Genomic DNA, 18,959 nt, shown 5'->3' with positions numbered 1-18,959 from the left:
TCTCAGATCTATTCAAGGGCTGCTCAAATGTTGCCTCCTCAGAGAGACCTTCCCTGATCAAATAATACTCACTAGTCTTTTAGACCCTTACTCTGCCTTATTTTTTCATAGCACTTAATACCACCTGCCATTACATTTGGTTCAACCAAATGTATTAAATATCAACATTTTAAATTATTGATTTGTTTACTGAGACAGGAAGGGTCTTACTCTGTTGCCCAGGCTGGAGTGCAGCTCACTGCAGCCTCAACCTCCCAGGCTCAAGCAATCTTCCCACCTCAGCCTCCCGAGTAGCTGGGACCACAGGAGTGCACACCACATTTGGCTAAATTTTTTTTTTTTTTAATTTTAGTAGAGACTGGGTTTCACCACGTTGCCCAGGCTGGTCTCAAATTTCTGGGCTCAAGTGATCCTCCTGCCTCAGCCTCCCAAAATGCTGGGATTACAGACATGAGCTACCACACCCGGCCAACAAATATATGTTGAATAAATGGGTCAATGAACCTTGTGCTGAGTATCTGGCAAAAAATAGAGGACTTGGATGTGAGTTTGAGCTGACTCTTACCGAGGGGATCGTTTCTGGGGCAGGGACTGGACAGCCAAAGAGCAGCGGCTGGGGTCGGGCAGCTGGCATAGCCGGGCAGAGCTGACACAGTTCACTGGGGAAGGAGCCTCTGGCGAGACCTACTGTGTGCCAGGCTGAACTGGACACTTCTCGAGTCATCTCTTTTAGTCTTCACAACAGTGCTGTGACATGGGTCTTATCACCCGCTCCCATTTTACAAATGAGAAAACTGAGGCTTAGAGGAGCCAACTAACTTGTCTAAGATCACACAGCTTACCACACCACAGAGCAGCCCACAGGTGCAGTCTTTCTTCTGCATCTCCCTGCCTCCTTGCAATTTTGCTTGTTTCATGGATCTTTGAAAGCCCCAAAGAGCACAGGAAGCTCTAGAGCTGGGGCCAGAGCCCTAGGGCTCCCTGTCCCGTCCCACCCACAGAGGACCCCGGATGTGTCACGCTTTCTCATATCTTTGAAGGACTCGTGGTGAGGATGTTCATGCTGGTCCTGCCATTTGGAACAGAGAGGGTGGCTGCTGTGCTCCTGGGGCAAGATGGGGTCCGGGAGAACAGGATGGGGGATGCGACAGCCTCATAGTTATGTGGGGCTTTTGCCTCAGTCTCTAAGAAACCAGTCATCAATCCCCATACCATGCCCCTGCCTCCAGAGGATCACAGACTGCTTAGGAAGACGATACAACAGCCCCTTCTCAGGCGCTTGCTGGGCACCAGGCATTCTAGTTTGTGCTTAAATGTGCAGAATTAGGAGCCAGATGCCAGGAATGAAGATCATGTTCGCCACTTTCTTAGTTATGTGTGACCTTGGGCAAATTACTTAACCTGTCTGCACCTCAGTTCTCTCCATGTGTACTAGGGGAATAATTATACTGAAATAGACCAAAGCAGCCCTGACATCCGGGAGCTGCCTGGTCCCATCAGCCAGGACTTGGTTGCTCGGAGCTGTCCAGCCTGGCGCAATTCGGTCTTGCTGTGCTAAACATAGATAATTTCACAGACATCAGCAGCGAACAAGGCCATCCCTGACCAGGACAGACCAAGACAAAAAATGAAACTACTCTATAATCATATCAGAACACAGACAAAACATGAATTTTGTCCAAACCACAGAAATGACCCAAATCTCCCCATAGAGCTAAGCTGAGTGGAGGCTGCTGCTTGACCAGCTGTAGTTTCAGCCTTGCTCTAGTCTGCTTTCCTTCCAGGCAAGACGCATCAAGACTCCCAATCACAGTGTCACCTCCACTTCCTGACAGCATCAACCCAGAACAAAGCCCCGCTTCCTTCACCCCTCCCAAATCGCCTAACACAACTCCAACATTAGACTAAATCCTTTCTAATGCCCCTTCCTGGGACGCCCGTGATCCCCATGGTGCATGCTCTCCCTCACTGCAAGGAGTCATCAACTCAGCTTCTTCACCCACACTTGTGTTTCTGGTGATCTCTGGTTGGAAGCATTGAAAGTTCCTACCTCAGTGGGTTGTTGTGAGGAATATACTTACGCTACACCTGAAATGATACAATCCTAAGGCTTTTTCAATATGCTTGTCATACTTTAATATTATCCCCACTTCACAAGGAGGACTCTGAAGCTCAGAGAGGGGACCAAACTTTGCCCAAGGTCACACAGCAGGTAATGACAGAGAAGGGATGCAAATGCAGGCCTCATTCCAAAGCTGGTTTCTTGAATCCCTGCCTCCACATTCATAGAGCAGAAACCAACATGACAACCTTGGTTGGGTTGGTGTCTGGAAAGGAGAAGAGCAAAGGGCCCTTGGAACTCAAAAGGAGCGAGCCTCAGGCTGAGGAGGCAGGGCATCCAGAATGACCTGAGTGACCCTCTCCTCCTCCCCTCCCATTCATGACTCCCCGACTGGATCCTCCAAGGGCTCCCCCCAGGCTGCCTGGCTGCTGAGTAACGTAGGGCCAGTCAGGCCCAGAGTAGGGGTCAGTGTCAGCAGAGTCGGAGGCCTGAGTCACTTCCTGACCCTTGCTCAACAGCATCTGGAGCCACAGCCCGAGTGGCTGCTCGTGTCCTTGGGAGATTGCACCCACTTGGGCAATGAGCATGCCCTTGATATCCCCACAGTCCTGGGCTCACCTGCCCTGCTCTGGTGTTGAAGATATGCAGCTGACAGGGTCCAACCTCACCTGCTGCCACATCCTAGCCCCTTTCCTTACTGGATTCTCAAACCAAGAAAACCTGAGTCTCCCAGATCACTCACTCTCTTTTGCCTGCATCCAGCCTAAAATCAGCCTTCCAGGACCCCACCCCAACTTCAAATCAAAGTACCTTGCACTGGTGCCACCGATCCCAAAGGTCCAAAACTCCTGCAGCACCCCCTGGCACAAAACCCTGTTGCTTAGGCTCCCATGGGTCTCAGGGCCAGAGCAGAGGGTGAGGGAGGGAAAAGCCTGGGGAAAATATCAGATACCCCAGGGCAAGATGGGCTGAGGGAGACACAGTCTGATCAGTAGACATGTCCTTATGATGTGGGCAAGGCCATTGCTCTTGAGGAGCAATTCTCTCAACTTGAAGCCACTGCATAGCCTCGCAGCCAAGAGCAGGGACCCTAGAACCAGGCCGTACTTGCTTTCACCCAGCGCCGCCCTTACCAGCTGTGTTACCCTGAGAAAATTACTTAGCCTCTCTGTACCTCGGGTTCCTCATCTCTAAAATGAGGACAATCATAGTACTGACTCATAGGCCTCTTAGCAGGATTAAGTGAGTTATATAAAACACTTAATGACTGGCACATGGCAAACATAAGTGTTTATTAAATAACTCTTTCACATCTAATAGGCTGACTCCTCCATTCATTCTCCACACATTTATTGATTTCCTGCCATATGCCAGAAATGAAAAAGACAGATTGCCTGCCTGAAATAATGGTGGGCATTGTTGTGTGAAGCCTGCACCCCACCCTCACCCCAGAATGGTCTTCCAGGCTGTGTCCGATGCTGCAGGACTGCCCGGGAGGGTTTGGGGCACAGAGTTTGGGGGCTGCAGACTCCCTAGTGTGGACCCCCAGCTTCCTGTAAGCCCCTAGCAAGTTTCTTTCCTTGTACAATACACTTTCTATCCCTTTGACTAAGTGAAGCAAGTGGTCCCACCCCTTGTACGGCCCCATGCCTGGGCCAAAGAGGGGTTGGACAAGTCAGGCTGGGCATCCAGAGCCCTTGCACCCTTTCCTCCCCACACATCCCCACCTTGTTCCTCAGAGGCCTCTGTGACTTGAGCATAGAATCTCACTTAGGCTGCACAGGCCACCAGACAGGTGGCAAGGGCCCCGATTTTTCATTGTCCTCGCAGGGCCTTAGGAAGCCCACAGAAACTGTTCAAAACTGCACATTTGGGCCGGGCACGGTGGCTCACGCCTATAATCCAAACACTTTGAGGCGCTGAGGTGAACAGATCACCTGAGGTCGGGAGTTGGAGACCACCATCCTGGCCAACATGGTGAAACCCTGTCTCTACTAAAAATACAAAAATTAGCCAGGCGTGGTGGCATGGCCTGTTAGCCTCAGCTACTTGGGAGGCTGAGGCAGGAGACTTGCTTGAACCTGGGAGGCAGAGGTTACAGTGAGCTGAGATGGCGCCACTGCACTCCAGCCTGGGTGATAGAGTGAAATTCCATCTCAAAAAACAAAAAACAACAACAACAAAAACTGCACATTTGAACCTCCACGAATATTTGCCATTATAGAATTAGTGCTATTAATTTTAGGTTTAAGAATGTATTGTGGATATATTTTTTTAATCCTTACCTTTTAGAGATACAAAAATATTTATGAATAAAATGATATGACGTCTGGGTTTTGCTTCAAAACAATGGTGGGAGAGGAATGTAGATGAAATAAAACTGATTATGAGTTGAGGTTGCTGAGGAAGTGGGGTCACGGGGGTTCACGAGAACCTCTTATCAGATGTGGTCCAGAAGCCTCTGATCTGGGAGCTGGCTAGAAAATGCCGAATTTCGGCTCCACCCCAGACCTACCGAGTCAGGATCTGCATTTTAATCGAATAAAATGCCCGGGAGCTTCCTGCGCACACTCAAGTGTGAGAAGCGCTGGCTTACTCTGTTCGCCTCTTTCCCGCATGTTTGACATGTTCCCTAAGGAAGAGGTTGTGGGGTTTTGTTTTGCTTTCCTGTGTGTTCACAGTCCCGGGGAGCTCTTCCTACGGAGACCGGGGCTGCAGGGAGGAGCTGGGAAGCGCGGCCTCCCGGCTCCTGTTGGGACCCACCAGCCCCGCCGCTGGCCCGCGCTCGGCCGGGAGGCACCAGGGTCCCACAGGGCAGCCCTGACTCGGTGCCTGGGCGACCCGCCGTGGTGGCTCCGTCGGGCCGGGCGGAAGCGCGGGAGCGCAGGGCTGGGCAGGCCCGGGCGTGGCGGCCCCGGCGCACCTGGACGAGCCGGCAGGTGGGAGCGTCGCAGCCCCGGGCCCCCGCCCTCGCGCGTGGGAGGAGCGGGCGGCGCGGGGCGGGCGCGGCGGGGGCCGGGGCGCTGGGAGCCCGTTGGGCCGCGAACGCAGCCGCCACGCCGCGGCAGCCGAGATCGGGTGCCCGGGATGAGCCTCATCCGGAAAAAGGGTTTCTACAAGCAGGACGTCAACAAGACCGTCTGGGAGCTGCCCAAGACCTACGTGTCCCCGACGCACGTCGGCAGCGGGGCCTATGGCGCCGTGTGGTGAGACCCCCGGGCCAATGCGGCGCGAGGGGCGCGGGGGGCGCGAGCGGCGCGGGGGGAGGCGGGGCGGGCGCCGTGCGCTCCCCTTTCCGTCCCGGCCGCCCTGGGCGGGCCCCTCGCCAGCGCCACCTGTACCGAGAACCTCAAGGCCCAGCGCCCTCCCCGGGGCCAACCAGCCGCCATCTCCCTTTTCTCACCGGGCGGCTGTGTGAGGTTTCTGTGAGTTGAGTTGGGACCGGGCCTGGCTCTCCAGGACTGTACCCCTGCAAGGCCCTGGAGTACACCGGGCAGATCCTCCCTGTTGCAGACGAGTACACTGAGGCCCCAAGACGGAGAGGTGGCTCGCCAAGTGGCAGGGAGACTGAGCCTCCCGCCCGTCCGGGGAGATCCTGTCGCGAGGAGACGTTGCTGCCCCCGGCGCTGTGCCCCTCTCCCGGCTCCTGCCTGGTTTCCCACCCCCTGCCCTGCGCCACGCGGCTCCCCCATATTCTAAGTGGTGGGCGTCGTCCCCTCCCAGCCCAGCTGCCCAGCGGGAGGGGTGAGGGCGGCCTGGGAAGATACTGCCCAGGAGGAGAGCCTCGCATGCTGACCTGCCTGTGCCCGACAGCTCGGCCATCGACAAGCGGTCAGGGGAGAAGGTGGCCATCAAGAAGCTGAGCCGGCCCTTCCAGTCCGAGATCTTCGCCAAGCGCGCCTACCGGGAGCTGCAGCTGCTGAAGCACATGCAGCATGAGAACGTAGGCGGCGGCGGCAGCCCTGGGGAGTGGGGCGGGGGCTGCCCCGGGGAGTCAGGGGCGGCGCAGGCGGGGCCTCCTGGTACGGAGAGCGGAGAGCTCGGGACAGCCTCCTCCCTGCTCCCCTGATGGTTCCTCTCGCCTCAGTATTGAAAGGAGGGGGTGCCGGGACCTGCCCTGCCCACTTTCTAGGAAGGGGTCAAAGGGTATTTTTGGCAGAATGCACTTTGTGAGGTACAGACTGTCTCATCCTACCGAGGAAAGGGGCACAGGGGAACTTTGTAATTGGTTCCCTGTCTGAGAGCTTGTGGCCAGCTGGGACTAGAATCCTGGTTAGTGTCGTGTCCACCTGACCCTGATAACAGAGTGAGCGCTTCCTATGTTCTAAGAGCTCTGCATATGCGAACTTGTCTAGTCCTGGTGATACAGGAATACTATTGCTTCCGTGTCACAGATGGGGAAATTAAAGCACAGCAAGGCTCACAGGTTAGGTGGTTAGTCAGTACCAGAGCTGGGGTTTCAATCTAGGCAGCATGGCTCCGGCTCTGAGCACATGACCATCATGTCTGATAGAAGCAGCTGGGAAAACCAGCTCAGGGACCCAGCTCAGGGCCTGGCAGCCAGGCTTTGCTCCAGGATACGTAGATTGGAGGGAAGACATTTTAAAGACTGATTTCAAAATGTTATGTACATTTTAAGCCCATCCCTTTCCAGCAAACCCCTTCCTTCTGGCCTCCAGACAGGGTGATCTTGCCCTTGGCTCTGAACCCGCCCTGTGGCAGGCAAGGATGGATGCGGCTGTAGACCCAAGGTCAGGGGCAGGGAGTTTGCTGGCTGGAAAGCCTCTTCCCTGTTCCCTCCTTTTTCCCTTCCACCCTCCCTTCGTGCTTTCCTGCTGCCTATGTGAGTTGAGAGTGGGTCTCGTTGCTTGCCCTGAAAACCAGACTCGAGAGCAATGAGCACACCTCATTCTTCTCCCCACCTTCCCTTCTCCCCAGCCGGACTCTCTGTCACCATTTATTGCAAACTCCTTCCAAATCCAGGGGATTCCTCTAGGCCTTTGCCCTTTTTACTGCTTCCAAGAAGGTTGGAGACCTGCCTCCTGCTGGAGGTGGTGTATTAGGAAAGGGGGGATGGCCCTGTGCATGGCCTGGACCCAGGAGGAGGTGGGAGGAGAAGGTAGCATCTCTCTAGTCCTCATAGGTGACTTCTTCCCCAGGTCATTGGGCTCCTGGATGTCTTCACCCCAGCGTCCTCCCTGCGCAACTTCCATGACTTGTGAGTTGAGCTCCACTGGGTTTGGGGGCATTAGCAGGCTGGGGAGCAAGGTGGAGGAAGGTCCAGGGTCTCTCTTTCGGGTGTGGTAGGGAGAGCCTCCTTCCCTGCCAGTCCTGTGCCTTTGCCTGTCAAGTGTGATTCTCTCTGGAAAGATGCTTTTAGGAAAAGGCAGACAGGAAAAGGCAGGAAGGACTTTGTGGGGTGCTTGACTGCCGGGAGCAGTCCACACAGCTACTTTGCTTTTTACCCAGCTAACACCATGAAGACACATCTGCCAGTCCTCACAGGGTTAGCACCAACTTGCCTTTCCTGGGGACACAGATGTGAGGCTGGACCTTGGAGCTCTTTCTAGCATGAAGCAAGGATTAAGAAGCCTTGGCTGCCTCTGGCTGATGGGTGTGTTTGAGAGAATGACACAGAACCAGAACATTCAGTTGCAAAATGTATAGCTTTGCCTGTGCAGTGTCTGAATGAGACTGGACTATGTGGACAAGATGGAGAAGTCAGTGTGGCGAGTGGAGGCCAGCAACTGGCTTGGCCACGCTGAGTCTGGATTGATCCTACAGGCGGCCTCAAGACCTGGGGATTTTGAGCAGGGAGGTGATGTGTTCAGATGGGATTTGGGGGATGCACTTGGGTAGCAGCAAGAAAGGAGTAGGAAGCAGCTCTGGGGCAGACGGAGAGCCTGGAGGTCAGTGTTAGTGACCCAGACCGGGATCTAGAGTAGAGGTGATGGGACACCGAGAGCAGACTCGAGGCCCCATTTGGGAGGCAGGGCCGACACAATGTTCAGTCTGTTGGGGTGCAGTGGCTGAGGGAGGTGGCAGAGGTGGGGGGATGTGCAGGTTCCTGCTTGGAATACAAGGTGGGGGAAGAACAAGTCTTTGGGGAAAGATAATGAGCTCCATTTAGACACTTTACTTTTAAAGAGCCTGTGAACATTCATTCCAATGTTTAATCACAGTTGCAAATAAATATGAACCTCCGGAAAAGAAGGTCTGGGCTAGGGATGTGGATTTGCGCTGCAATAATCACCTATGGGTGATAGCTGATGCCCGGGGACGGGTAATTGTAGAACGTGGTAAGACAGTGTTGATTCAGATATCAACATGAAAGAGAATATCCAAGAGGATCAGCGGGTGGAAGAAGCTGAGAGGGCCTGATCGGAGGCAGAGGAGAGTCAGCAGAGAATTGAGAGGGAGTTTCAGGCTTGACCAAAGGTCAGATAAGAAGAAAAGAGTCGTGGTTTGTTTGTCAGGTATTGACTGGTGACCTTGAGCTGAGTGGTCTGGCAGTAGGCGGGAAGCAGAAACCGAGTTAACTCAGGACTGGGAGTTAAGGCAGTGAGTCCAGGAGTGTGGACCACCCTTTCTAGAAGTTTCGTGGTGAGAGAGGGAGAAGGGGTGGTCAGTTGAAGAAGCAAAGTAAAGGGAATGTGGTTGTAGCACAGAGAGGCTTCAGGAAATTTGTCGCCAGGATGGAAGAACCGGTGCCTGAGTGGAGGTGAAAGACACAGCAGGGGACCAGGCATGGCGAGGGCCCCGAGGGAGTGGTGTGGTCAGGCAGGAGAGGGCTGCCAACATCCAGAGTCTCCTGGAGATGACTTCAGCATGTCCTTTCCAAAAAAATAAATCTATTTTATAATTTTTAAGGTAACTTTTTTTTAAATTTTAAATTAATGATATTCTAGAGATAGGGCTGTGTCCCCCAGACTGGAGTGCAGTGGCACAAACACTGCAGCCTCCAACTCCTGGGCTGAAGCCATCCTCCTGCCTCAGCCCCCTGAGTAGGTGAACCTATAGGTGTATGCCACCATGTCCAGCTTTTTTTTTTTCTTTTTTTGAGACGGAGTTTCGCTCTTGTTACCCAGGCTGGAGTGCAATGGCACGATCTCGGCTCACCGCAACCTCCGCCTCCTGGTTTCAGGCAATTCTCCTGCCTCAGCCTCCTGAGTAGCTGGGATTACAGGCACGTGCCACTATGTCCAGCTAGTTTTTTTGTATTTTTAGTAGAGATGGGGTTTCACCATGTTGACCAGGATGGTCTCGATCTCTTGACCTCGTGATCCACCCGCCTCGGCCTCCCAAAGTGCTGGGATTATAGGCATGAGCCACCGTGCCCGGCCCAGCTTGTTTTTTTTTTTTTGTTTTTTTTTTTTTGAGACAGAGTCTCATTCTGTTGCCAGGTGCCAGGCTGGAGTTCAGTGGCACAATCTTGGCTCACTGCAACCTCCGCCTCCAGGGTTCAAGCAATTCTCCTGCCTCAGCCTCCCAAGTGGCTGGGACTACAGGCGCAAGCCACCACGACCAGCTAATTTTTGTATTTTTAGTAGAGATGGGGTTTCACCATGTTGGCCAGAATGGTCTCGATCTCTTGACCTCATGATCCGCCCGCCTCGGCCTCCCAAAGTGCTGGGATTACAGGCTTGAGCCACTGTGCCCAGCCTTTTTTTTTGGGGGTCTCACTATGTTACTCATCTTGATCTCGAACTCCTGGCCTCAGTTGATCTTCCCACCTCAGCCTCCTGAGTAGCTGAGACTAAAGGCACATGCCACCACACCTGGCTAATTTTTTTTTTTTTTTGAAAGATGAGGTCCAGGCCAGGCACAGTAGCTCACGCTTGTAATCCCAGCACTTTGGGGAGGCCAAGGTGGGCAGATCACCTAAGGTCAGGAGTTTGAGACCAGTCTGGCCAACATGGTAAAACCTATCTCTACTAAGAATACAAAAAAAAAAAAAAAAAAAAAAAACCCAGGAGGCGGAGATTGCAGTGAGCCGAGATCATTCCACTGCACTGTAGTTTGGGCGACAGAGCAAGACTCCATCTCAAAGAGAAAAAAAGAAAGAAAGAAAGATGAGGTCCCTGTGTTGCTCAAGCTGGTCTTGACCTCTTCACCTCAAGCTATCATCCAGACACCATCTCCCAAAGAACCGGGATTGGAGGTGCGAGCCATGGCCCCTGGCAGTGTTTTTGTCTTTATCCTGGACTTTGCTTTACTACCTTGAGTAACGGTTACATTTTGCTGGCCTCATTCTGTTGTACAATCCCCCAGGAGGCTGCAATAGCCTCCCCACCTCCCGCTTCCACCCTCCTAGAAACGGTTTCCTTCTTGGAAAGGCAGACGCGCTGTTTGTTTGTCGGGGCATCTCAGCTGGGCACGAGGGATACGATATTTGGACAGAAGCCGAAGGAAATACTGGCAGATTTTCTAACTCTTAGCTGTGGCTTTCCCTGGGGTGTGGAAGAGGGCAAGGAGAGAGTACCTTTGAAGAGCAGAAACAGCTCCATGCGGCTTTCCAGAGCACGCTCCAACTGCCAGCTGGGCAGCTCGCCATGGGAGGCTGGGAGCCAGGAGCCCAGAGGCCCGTGCGGTGATCTGGCTGGCTGAGGTGGGGTTGGCTTTTGTACACTGGAGGGCGTCTCTTTGGCAGCCGTTCTGCCCTGAGGCCCCTCCTCTGAGCTCAGACCTGGGGTTGAGGTGGGACCTGGGACTGTTCCAAGAAGCCCTCATGCCTTCCAGCTACCTGGTGATGCCCTTCATGCAGTCGGATCTGCAGAAGATCATGGGGATGGAGTTCAGTGAGGATAAGATCCAGTACCTGGTGTATCAGATGCTCAAAGGCCTTAAGGTGGGGGGGACTTGGAGGGTGGCAGAGGGGATGCCTTGGTGTCGAGACCTGAGGTTTGGGGAGGCTGGAGGGAACGCACTGTTACAGGTCGGAGGTTTCTGAGCCAGCCTGAAGTGCCTAATGTGGAAGCCGGGCCATGGACTCACCCTTCTCTCTCTCCCATACAGTACATCCACTCAGCTGGGGTCGTGCACAGGGTGAGCGCTTTCTCTGCCATGGTCCTCAGAGGCCCCTGTCCCATCCCTGGGTGGGGGACTCTCTGGAAGCCTCGGGCTGCCTCACCTCCACCCGCAGCCTCTCTTCCTTGCCTCCTCCATCTTGTGCCTGGCCTCTGCCAGCCATACCTGCCACCTGAGGCTCCTGCCCCCGCCTTCTTGGTGGTCATTGTCTCCTGGGTGCTTCTTTCTCCTTGAGCTGACTTCACTCTCCATGCTCTGTCTGAAGAGGGGTGGGAAGGAGTGGGAAAGGTGGAGGGATAGGACACTTCCCAGGAGCACAGAATGCGGAGTTTTTCAGACCCAACCACAGCCCAGGAAGGCTTGCTCGAAAGAGTCGCTGTGTCCCAGGGGACTTGCTGGGGAAATTGCTACAGACACAGTGAGCCCTGAGCTGAGTGTTTCAGGCTTCAAGAAGCAGGAACATTTTAGAGCTGGATGGGCCCCGAGAGAACACCTAGTCCAACCCTCATTTACACATGAGGAAACTGAGGCCCAGAAAGGGAAGGAGCTTGGCTGAGGTCACATCCCTGGGTGGTGGTGGAGCTAAGACTAGCTCCATCTCTGCCTCAGCCTAGCACGTACTCTCTGTCCTCCCTGCAGGACCTGAAGCCAGGCAACCTGGCTGTGAACGAGGATTGTGAACTGAAGGTGAGTGGGCCACAGGCTCGGCCCAGAGGTGGAATGGGCCCTCCCCGAGGGGAGCCTCCAGAAGCCACTCCCAGAGCCTCCTCCCCTCTGCAAGTTCCCTTTCCATTTATCCCCTGAGCTATAGATCCTGGATTTTGGGCTGGCGCGGCCTGCCGACGTCGAGATGACTGGCTACGTGGTGACCCGCTGGTACCGGGCCCCTGAGGTGATCCTCAGCTGGATGCACTACAACCAGACTGGTCAGTGGTCAGTACCTGAGAGGGCGGTCCTGGGGCCATCCAGTCACTCAGCGCTGACTGACTGCCGGGTCCCGGTCAGACAGCCCAGGTGACACTCTCCCTCCCTCTGCAGTGGACATCTGGTCTGTCGGCTGTATCATGGCGGAGATGCTGACAGGGAAAACTCTGTTCAAGGGGAAAGATTGTATCCTTTGCTGGAAAAGCCAAACTCCATCTAGGGATTCCTTCCTTCAGCAGACACTTTATTTAAATAACTGTCTTTTTTTTTTTTTTTCTTAATGTGAGAGTGATACATACTCCCTGTAGAATAATTTGTAATGCAGATAAGGCCGGATGAGGTGGTTCATGCCTGTAATCCCAGCACTTTGGGAGGCTGAGGTGGGAGGATCATTTGAGCCCAGGAGTTTGAGACTAGACGTGGCAACATAGTGAGACCCCAACTCTAAAAATTTTTTTTAAATTAGTCAGACATGGTGGCATGCACCTGTAGTCCCAGCTACTAGAGAGGCTGAGGTAGGAGGGTTGCTTGAGCCTGGGAGGTTGAGGCTGCAGTGAGCTATGATTGTGCCACTGCACTCCAGCCTGGGAGACAGAGGGAGACCTAACTCAAAGAAAAAGAAAAAGAAAATGTCTGGTGGGCGCAGTGGCTCATGCCTGTAATCCCAGCACTTTGGGAGGCCGAGGTGGGCAGATCACCTGAGGTTAGGAGTTTGAGACCAGCCTGGCCACCATGGTGAAACCCTGTCTCTACCAAAAATCACAAAAATTAGCCGGGTGCGGTGGCACATGCTTGTAATCCCAGCAGGCTGAGGCAGGAAAATCACTTGAACCCAGGAGGTGGAAGTTGCAGTGAGCCAAGATCGTGCCACTGCACTCCAGCCTGGGTGACAGAGTGAGAGACCCTGTCTCAAAAGGAAAAAAAAATGTAGGTAAGCAAAATGATGAGAAATGAGTCACCTATAATTCTACCACTATGGAAAATACATGTTGGCACCATACACATGAACTGAGTGCCTGTGTGTGCAGGGCAGGCCTTTGGACAGAAGACAAGGAAACAAAAAAGAATGACTGAGTGGGATGAAGGCTGAGAAATCCACATGCATTTGTTGAGTAGGGACCTCCGCTCAGCCTGCCATGTTGGAAAGCACTCTGGAGCCCTGAGCCCTGAAGAATGAGCCTCCTCCTGAGAGCTGGAGATGGTTAGGCAGGGCTGCAGCCTGGGCGACCCATTGCCACGGTGCCCGGGTGAAGTGATGGTGGGGTCGCGGGAAGGGCAGTCTCAGACCCACAAGGAGAGCAAGGCTAAGCCTTAACCTGCCATCAAGACCTGGACCAGCTGAGCCAGATCCTGAAAGTGACCGGAGTACCAGGCACAGAGTTCGTGCAGAAGCTGAAAGACAAAGCGGTGGGTGGTAAATGGGACCTGGGGTGGCCTGGGCTGTGTGCTTGACTGACGTGGGCCTGGTGGACTGGAGGCCTTTGTGGAGGAAGGCTCGCCAGCACCTTCCCACAGCATCCTCCTACCCTGCAGGCACTCTTGTCTTCATCTCACCGTGGACCGTGACCTGAGCCTTCAGCTCTGCTCTGATGCGTTTCTGAAATCCCTGCTCTACACGCTAAGGCCAGAGCCCTGAGGGATTTGATGCTTTTCTGTCTTCCAGGCCAAATCCTACATCCAGGCCCTGCCACAGAGCCCCAAGAAGGATTTCACTCAGCTCTTCCCACAGGCTAGCCCCCAGGGTGAGTCTCGGGGTCCCCTCCCCAGGGGCCTCTCAGCACACCCCCATGGGTGGGCTCTCCCCGGCCCGGTGTGAGGCTCACGGCTCTGCCACTGCAGCCGTGGACCTACTGGAGAAGATGCTGGAGCTGGACGTGGACAAGCGCCTGACGGCCGCGCAGGCCCTTGCCCATCCCTTCTTTGAACCCTTCCGGGACCCTGAGGAAGAGACGGAGGCCCAGCAGCCATTTGATGATTCCTTAGAACACGAGAAACTCACAGTGGATGAATGGAAGCGTAAGAGCTGGGGCCTCGGGCTTCTTCGCCTCCACCCGCAGCCTCTCTTCCTTGCCTTCTCCGTCTTTGTGCCTGGCCTCTGCCAGCCCTACCTGCCACCTGAGGCTCCTGCCCCTTCCTTCTTGATGGGCATTGTCTCCTGTGTGCTTCTTTCTCCTTGAGCTGACTTCGCTCTCCGTGCTCTGTCTGAAGGGGGGTGGACTTCTCACCCTCAGCACCTCCTTGCCCACCTTAAACCATGCTGCCTTTCTCAGAGCACATCTACAAGGAGATTGTGAACTTCAGCCCCATTGCCCGGAAGGACTCGCGGCGCCGGAGTGGCATGAAGCTGTAGGGACTCATCTCGCATGGCACTGCCGGCCAGACACTACCCAAGGACCAGTATTTATTTGTCACTACCAAACTCAGCCCTTCTTGGAATGCAGCCTTTCAAGCAGAGGACAGAAGGAAGGGTCCTTCTCCTTGAGTGGGAAATGGGCCTAGTAGATGCAGAATTCAAAAGCTGGTTGGGAGAAAATAGCTCTGATTCTAATGGGCCACATTAAACTGCCCATCTGGGGAATCGCATGCAGTAGGGGGCGTTTCCTTTCTGCTGGAGTGGGGCTGAGCAGGTGCTGAGCCAGGCCGAGGGGCTGCTTTGGTTTCCTAGGGATGCTCTAACCAATTACCACAAACTGGGTGGCTTGAAACAGCAGAACTCGATTCCTTCATGGTTCTGGAGGCTGGAAATCTGGGCTGGAGGTGTTGGCAGGGCCATGGTCCCTTTGAAGGCTCCAGGGAAGAATGCTTCCTTGGCTCTTTTTAGCTCATGGTGGCAGTGGGCAGACCGTGGCATTCCCAGCTTGGGCTGCATTCCTCCAGTCTCTGTCTCTTCTGTTCTCTCCTCTTTTAAGAACAACAATCGCAGACGTTCTTCGCCGAGAGTCGCCGCGGTTTCCTGTTTCAACAGTGCTTGGACGGAACCCGGCGCTCATCCCAGACCCCGGCCGGCCGCCCACAGCCAGCCCTCCGTCACCTCCACACCGCGCCCTCGGACCGCCGCGCAGCCCCTGCCACCCCCGCCGCCTCTCCAGCGCCGCGCAGCCACCGCCGCCGCCTCTCCTTAGCAGCCGCCATGACCACCACGTCACCTTCGCAGGTTAGCCAGAACTACCACCAGGACTCAGAGGCTGCCATCAACAGCCAGATCAACCTGGAGCTCTATGCCTCCTGTTTACCTGTCCATGTCTTACTACTTTGACCGCGATGATGTGGCTTTGAAGAATTTTGCCAAGTACTTTCTTCACCAATCTCATGAGGAGAGGGAACATGCGGAGAAACTGATGAAGCTGCAGAACCATCGAGGTGGCCGAATCTTCCTTCAGGATATCAAGAAACCAGACCATGATGACTGGGAGAGCGGGCTGAATGCGATGGAGTGTGCGTCACATTTGGAAAAAAGTGTGAATCAGTCACTACTGGAACTGCACAAACTGGCCACTGACAGAAATGACCCCCAGTGTGTGACTTCATCGAGACACACACCTGAATGAGCAGGTGAAATCCATCAAAGAATTGGGTGACCACGTGACCAACTTGCCCAAGATGGGAGCACCCCAATCTGGCTTGGCAGAGTATCTCTTTGACAAGCACATCCTGGGAGACAGTGATAATGAAAGCTAAGCCTTAGGCTAATTTCCCCATAGCCACGGGGTGACTTCCCTGGTCACCAAGGCAGTGCATGCATATTGGGGTTTCCTTTACCTTTTCTATAAGTTGTACCAAAACATCCACTTAAGTTTTTTGTACCATTCCTTCAAATAAAGAAATTTGGTACCCCCCCAAAAAAAAGAAGAACAACAATCACTGGATTTGGGGCCCACCCTAATCCTGTATGAGCACATCTTGATCCTTATTAATTACACCTGCAAAGGCTCTAGTTCCAAATAAAGTCACATTCTCAGGTTTCAGGTGGACACGAATTCCGGGGGGAAACTATTCAACTCACTACAGATAGCTGGGAGGGAGGGCCCCTTCCTGGGCCTGGTGCTGAGGCCTAGTGCTCTGTTAAGGAACCAAATGGGTTTGGCTGCTAAATTAAGGGAGTTGCGGAGAGAGCTGCAGCTGGTGCGATTGCATTCAGGTTATTTTGGGTGAGTGATAAGCAATCAAGATATGAAACAACAGCAGGCTTGGAGACTGCGAGCTGCACAGGCAGAAATGGGCTCTTGCCTGGCTTGATGGCAACCGTTTCGCTCGCTTTGGGAGATGGCCTGGCTCTCCAGAGCTTTGACCTGCCAGTGGCTAGAACCTCTATGTTTTTATCTGAGAAACTTTGGCAGAACAAATTTCCATGTGCACAATCTATCAGGGGCACAGTGGGTTTCAAATTTCCCGGTGCACCAGGGGACTTGTTAAAACGCAGATTCCTGGGCCCCACCCCAGGGCTTGTGACTCAGCAGGTCTGGAGTTGAGACCTTAGAATGTGCATTTGAATGAGGCCCTCTAGCCCCCACCCAAGCCTATGATTCTGATGGATATCAGACCATAGTTCAAGACATTTAGTGGATTTCAGTCCCACTTGATTTGTTGGGAGGCCTTAATCAGAAACCTACAGTAAGAGGCTGAGGGGCTTCAGATGGAGCTTCACACTTATCTTACAGGTGTTAAAACTGAGAAAACAGAGGCTCAGACAGCTGGTTTTTTTTTTTTTGAGACAGGGTCTGGCTCTGCTACCCAGACTGGAGTGCAGTGGCACGATCACAGCTCACCATAACCTCAACCTCCTGGGCTCAAGCCATCCTCCCACCTCAATCTCCTAAGTAGCTGGGATTATAGGTGTATGCCACCCAGGTGTACCAGGACTACAGGTGGCTAAGTGAAACAATTTTTTTCTTTTTTGTATAGATGGGGTTTCTCTATGTTGCCCAGGCTGGTCTTGAAATTCTGGACTCAAGTGATCCTCCCACTTTGGCCTCCCAAAGTGCTAGGATTATAGGCATGAGCCACCCTGCAGGCCCAGACAGCGTTTTTAAGGCCTTGAAACTCTTCTGTATGACACTGTAATGGTGGATACATATTGTGTATTTGTTACAATCTGTAGGACTGGATAACACAGAGTGAACCTTCAAGTAAACTATGGACTTCAGTTAATAATAATGTATCAGTATTGGTTCATAAATTGTAACAATTATGCCATACAATGCAAAATGTTACTAATCAGGAAAACTGGGGAGAGGGAAGGGGAGGGAGTACGTGGGAAACTCTGTACTTTCTGTCAACCTAAAACTGCTCTAAAAAATAAACAAGGTCAGGCACAGTGGCTCACACCTGTAATCACAGCACTTTGGGAGGCTGAGGTGGGCAGATCACGAGGTCAAGAGATCTAGACCATCCCAGCCAACATGGTGAAACCCCGTCTCTACTAAAAATACAAAACTTAGCTGAGTGTGGTGGTGAGTGCCTGTAGTCCCAGCTACTTGGGAGGCTAAGGCAGGCAAATTGCTTGAACCCAGGAGAGGAAGGTTGCAGTGAAAGCCAAGATCGTGCCACTGCACTCCAGCCTGGCGACAGAGCAAGAGTCTGTCTCAACAACAACAAAAATTAACAACAACAAGGCTGGTCGTGGTGGCTCATGCCTGTAATCCCAGCACTTTGGGAGGCCGAGACGGGTGGATCACTTGAGGTCAGGAGTTCAAGACCAGCCTGGCCAAAATGGTGAAATCAACCCGTCTCTACTAAAAGTACAAAAATTAGCCAGGTGTGGTGATTCTCCCGCCTCAGCCTCCTGAGTAGCTGGGATTTACAGGCTACTCAGGAGAATGAGGCAGGAGAATCGCTTGAATCTGGGAGGTGGAGGTTGCTGTGAGCTGAGATCGTGTCACTGCACTCCACCCTGGGTGACAGAGTGAGACTCCATCTCAACAACAACAAATACCCTGAGGCCCCAGAGACATTGGGTCAGATACTCACAGCTAGGAAGTGGTAGAGTCAGGACTGGAACCCAAGTAGACTTGACCACTGCGCCCAGCTTGGATTCAAAGGTTGCCCAGCCTTCCCTCTTCTCGCCAGTCTCTCTGAGACTCTTACTGCTGGCTGTATCCATGGTCTCTGTTTTCTCTCCCACAGAATGACCCTGCTGTCAAGGAGTTGGGGAATCCTTGACAGGGACTGGCTCTGTCCTGCCCCAGCCCTGATCTCGCTGGTTACTAAACTGCCACAGGTTCCTTGAGTCCAGATCCCTCTAAGTCTCCTGCTGAGAATCATCACTGCCCCAAGGAAAAAGTCCAGCCTTCTTGGCCTGGCATTCAAAACCCCTTGTGTTCTCTTTAATCTCATCAGCTCCTACTGCCTCCAGTAGTCCTTATGTCAGTGTGGCCTGCCCATGGGACACCAGTCCTGGAGTCCACCATAAGGTTCATTCTGTATTCACAGGTTAAAGGTGCTGTCAAGTCCTGCAGTAAAGAGATTCGTTCAACTCATTTAATTCAGCACTTCCCAAATATACTTAACCACAGGACCCATTTTCTCCCCCAATACATGACACATAGCCTTTTTTGCCCAGTGCAGCCCAGTGCACAGGTCCAGATACTGCCTCTCTCCAAGCAGGCTTAGCCTTCTTTTAGTGCCTGTGTGCGGAAGGCCCTCCACGCTCCTCTTCATTGTCCTTGGCCTTCAAGGCTCTACCTTAGGCCTCCCTCCAGGCAGCTGTTCTCCATCATCCCCCAGGCTGCAGGCCCTCTGTGGGCAGCATCTACAGTGGTGTGTGCTTTGGCCTCCCCTTCCCTTCGCCCACAGTGAGCAAGTATCTGTGCGTGAATGAATAATGAGTGAGTGAATGATGTCCCAGAGGCCTGTGGGTCACTTCTTTGCCCCGACCAGGCCAATATTGTCTGGAAGGTGGTGGAGAACACAGCAGGAAGCAGAAGTGGGCATCCCCAGCCTTACCTTT

At 53.4% G+C, this 18,959-nt stretch overlaps 1 protein-coding gene and 1 pseudogene across 2 annotated transcripts; both read left to right on the top strand.

Moving 5' to 3' along the window:
- Window positions 1–5,099: 5,099 nt before the first annotated feature.
- Window positions 5,100–14,374, top strand: MAPK13 (mitogen-activated protein kinase 13). Of its 2 annotated transcripts, XM_021665607.2 has the most exons (12): window positions 5,100–5,268; window positions 5,876–6,005; window positions 7,222–7,280; window positions 10,802–10,910; window positions 11,078–11,107; window positions 11,729–11,776; window positions 11,901–12,015; window positions 12,128–12,199; window positions 13,341–13,420; window positions 13,677–13,755; window positions 13,853–14,029; window positions 14,284–14,374. In XM_021665607.2, exons 1-12 carry the CDS (start codon window positions 5,150–5,152, stop codon window positions 14,361–14,363), a joined length of 1,098 nt encoding a protein of 365 aa, XP_021521282.1. In that variant the 5' UTR covers window positions 5,100–5,149; the 3' UTR covers window positions 14,364–14,374. The 2 variants fall into 2 exon arrangements, with proteins under 2 accessions (XP_021521282.1, XP_021521281.1); XM_021665606.2 differs by lacking the exon at window positions 14,284–14,374 and having other exon boundaries at window positions 13,853–14,275.
- Window positions 14,375–14,774: 400 nt separating this feature from the next.
- Window positions 14,775–17,330, top strand: LOC105723514 (ferritin heavy chain-like; annotated as a pseudogene).
- The last annotated feature ends 1,629 nt before the right edge of the window (window positions 17,331–18,959 follow it).

Source organism: Aotus nancymaae, unplaced genomic scaffold (genome assembly GCF_030222135.1).
Source record: "Aotus nancymaae isolate 86718 unplaced genomic scaffold, 86718_ANA_hifiasm-v0.15.2.pri h1tg000040l, whole genome shotgun sequence".
In the NCBI taxonomy this organism is placed as follows: domain Eukaryota; kingdom Metazoa; phylum Chordata; class Mammalia; order Primates; family Aotidae; genus Aotus; species Aotus nancymaae.
Note: the sequence above shows the minus strand (reverse complement) of the source record. Positions and strands in the feature narration are given on the sequence as shown.

Excerpts from the sequence above, each read along its gene's own strand:
- MAPK13 (XM_021665606.2), top strand. The coding sequence starts at position 5,150 with ATGAGCCTCATCCGGAAAAAGGGTTTCTACAAGCAGGACGTCAACAAG. Across the intron at positions 7,281-10,801 it reads CTGCGCAACTTCCATGACTT|CTACCTGGTGATGCCCTTCA; the intron begins GTGAGTTGAGCT and ends CATGCCTTCCAG. Across the intron at positions 11,777-11,900 it reads ACGAGGATTGTGAACTGAAG|ATCCTGGATTTTGGGCTGGC; the intron begins GTGAGTGGGCCA and ends CCTGAGCTATAG.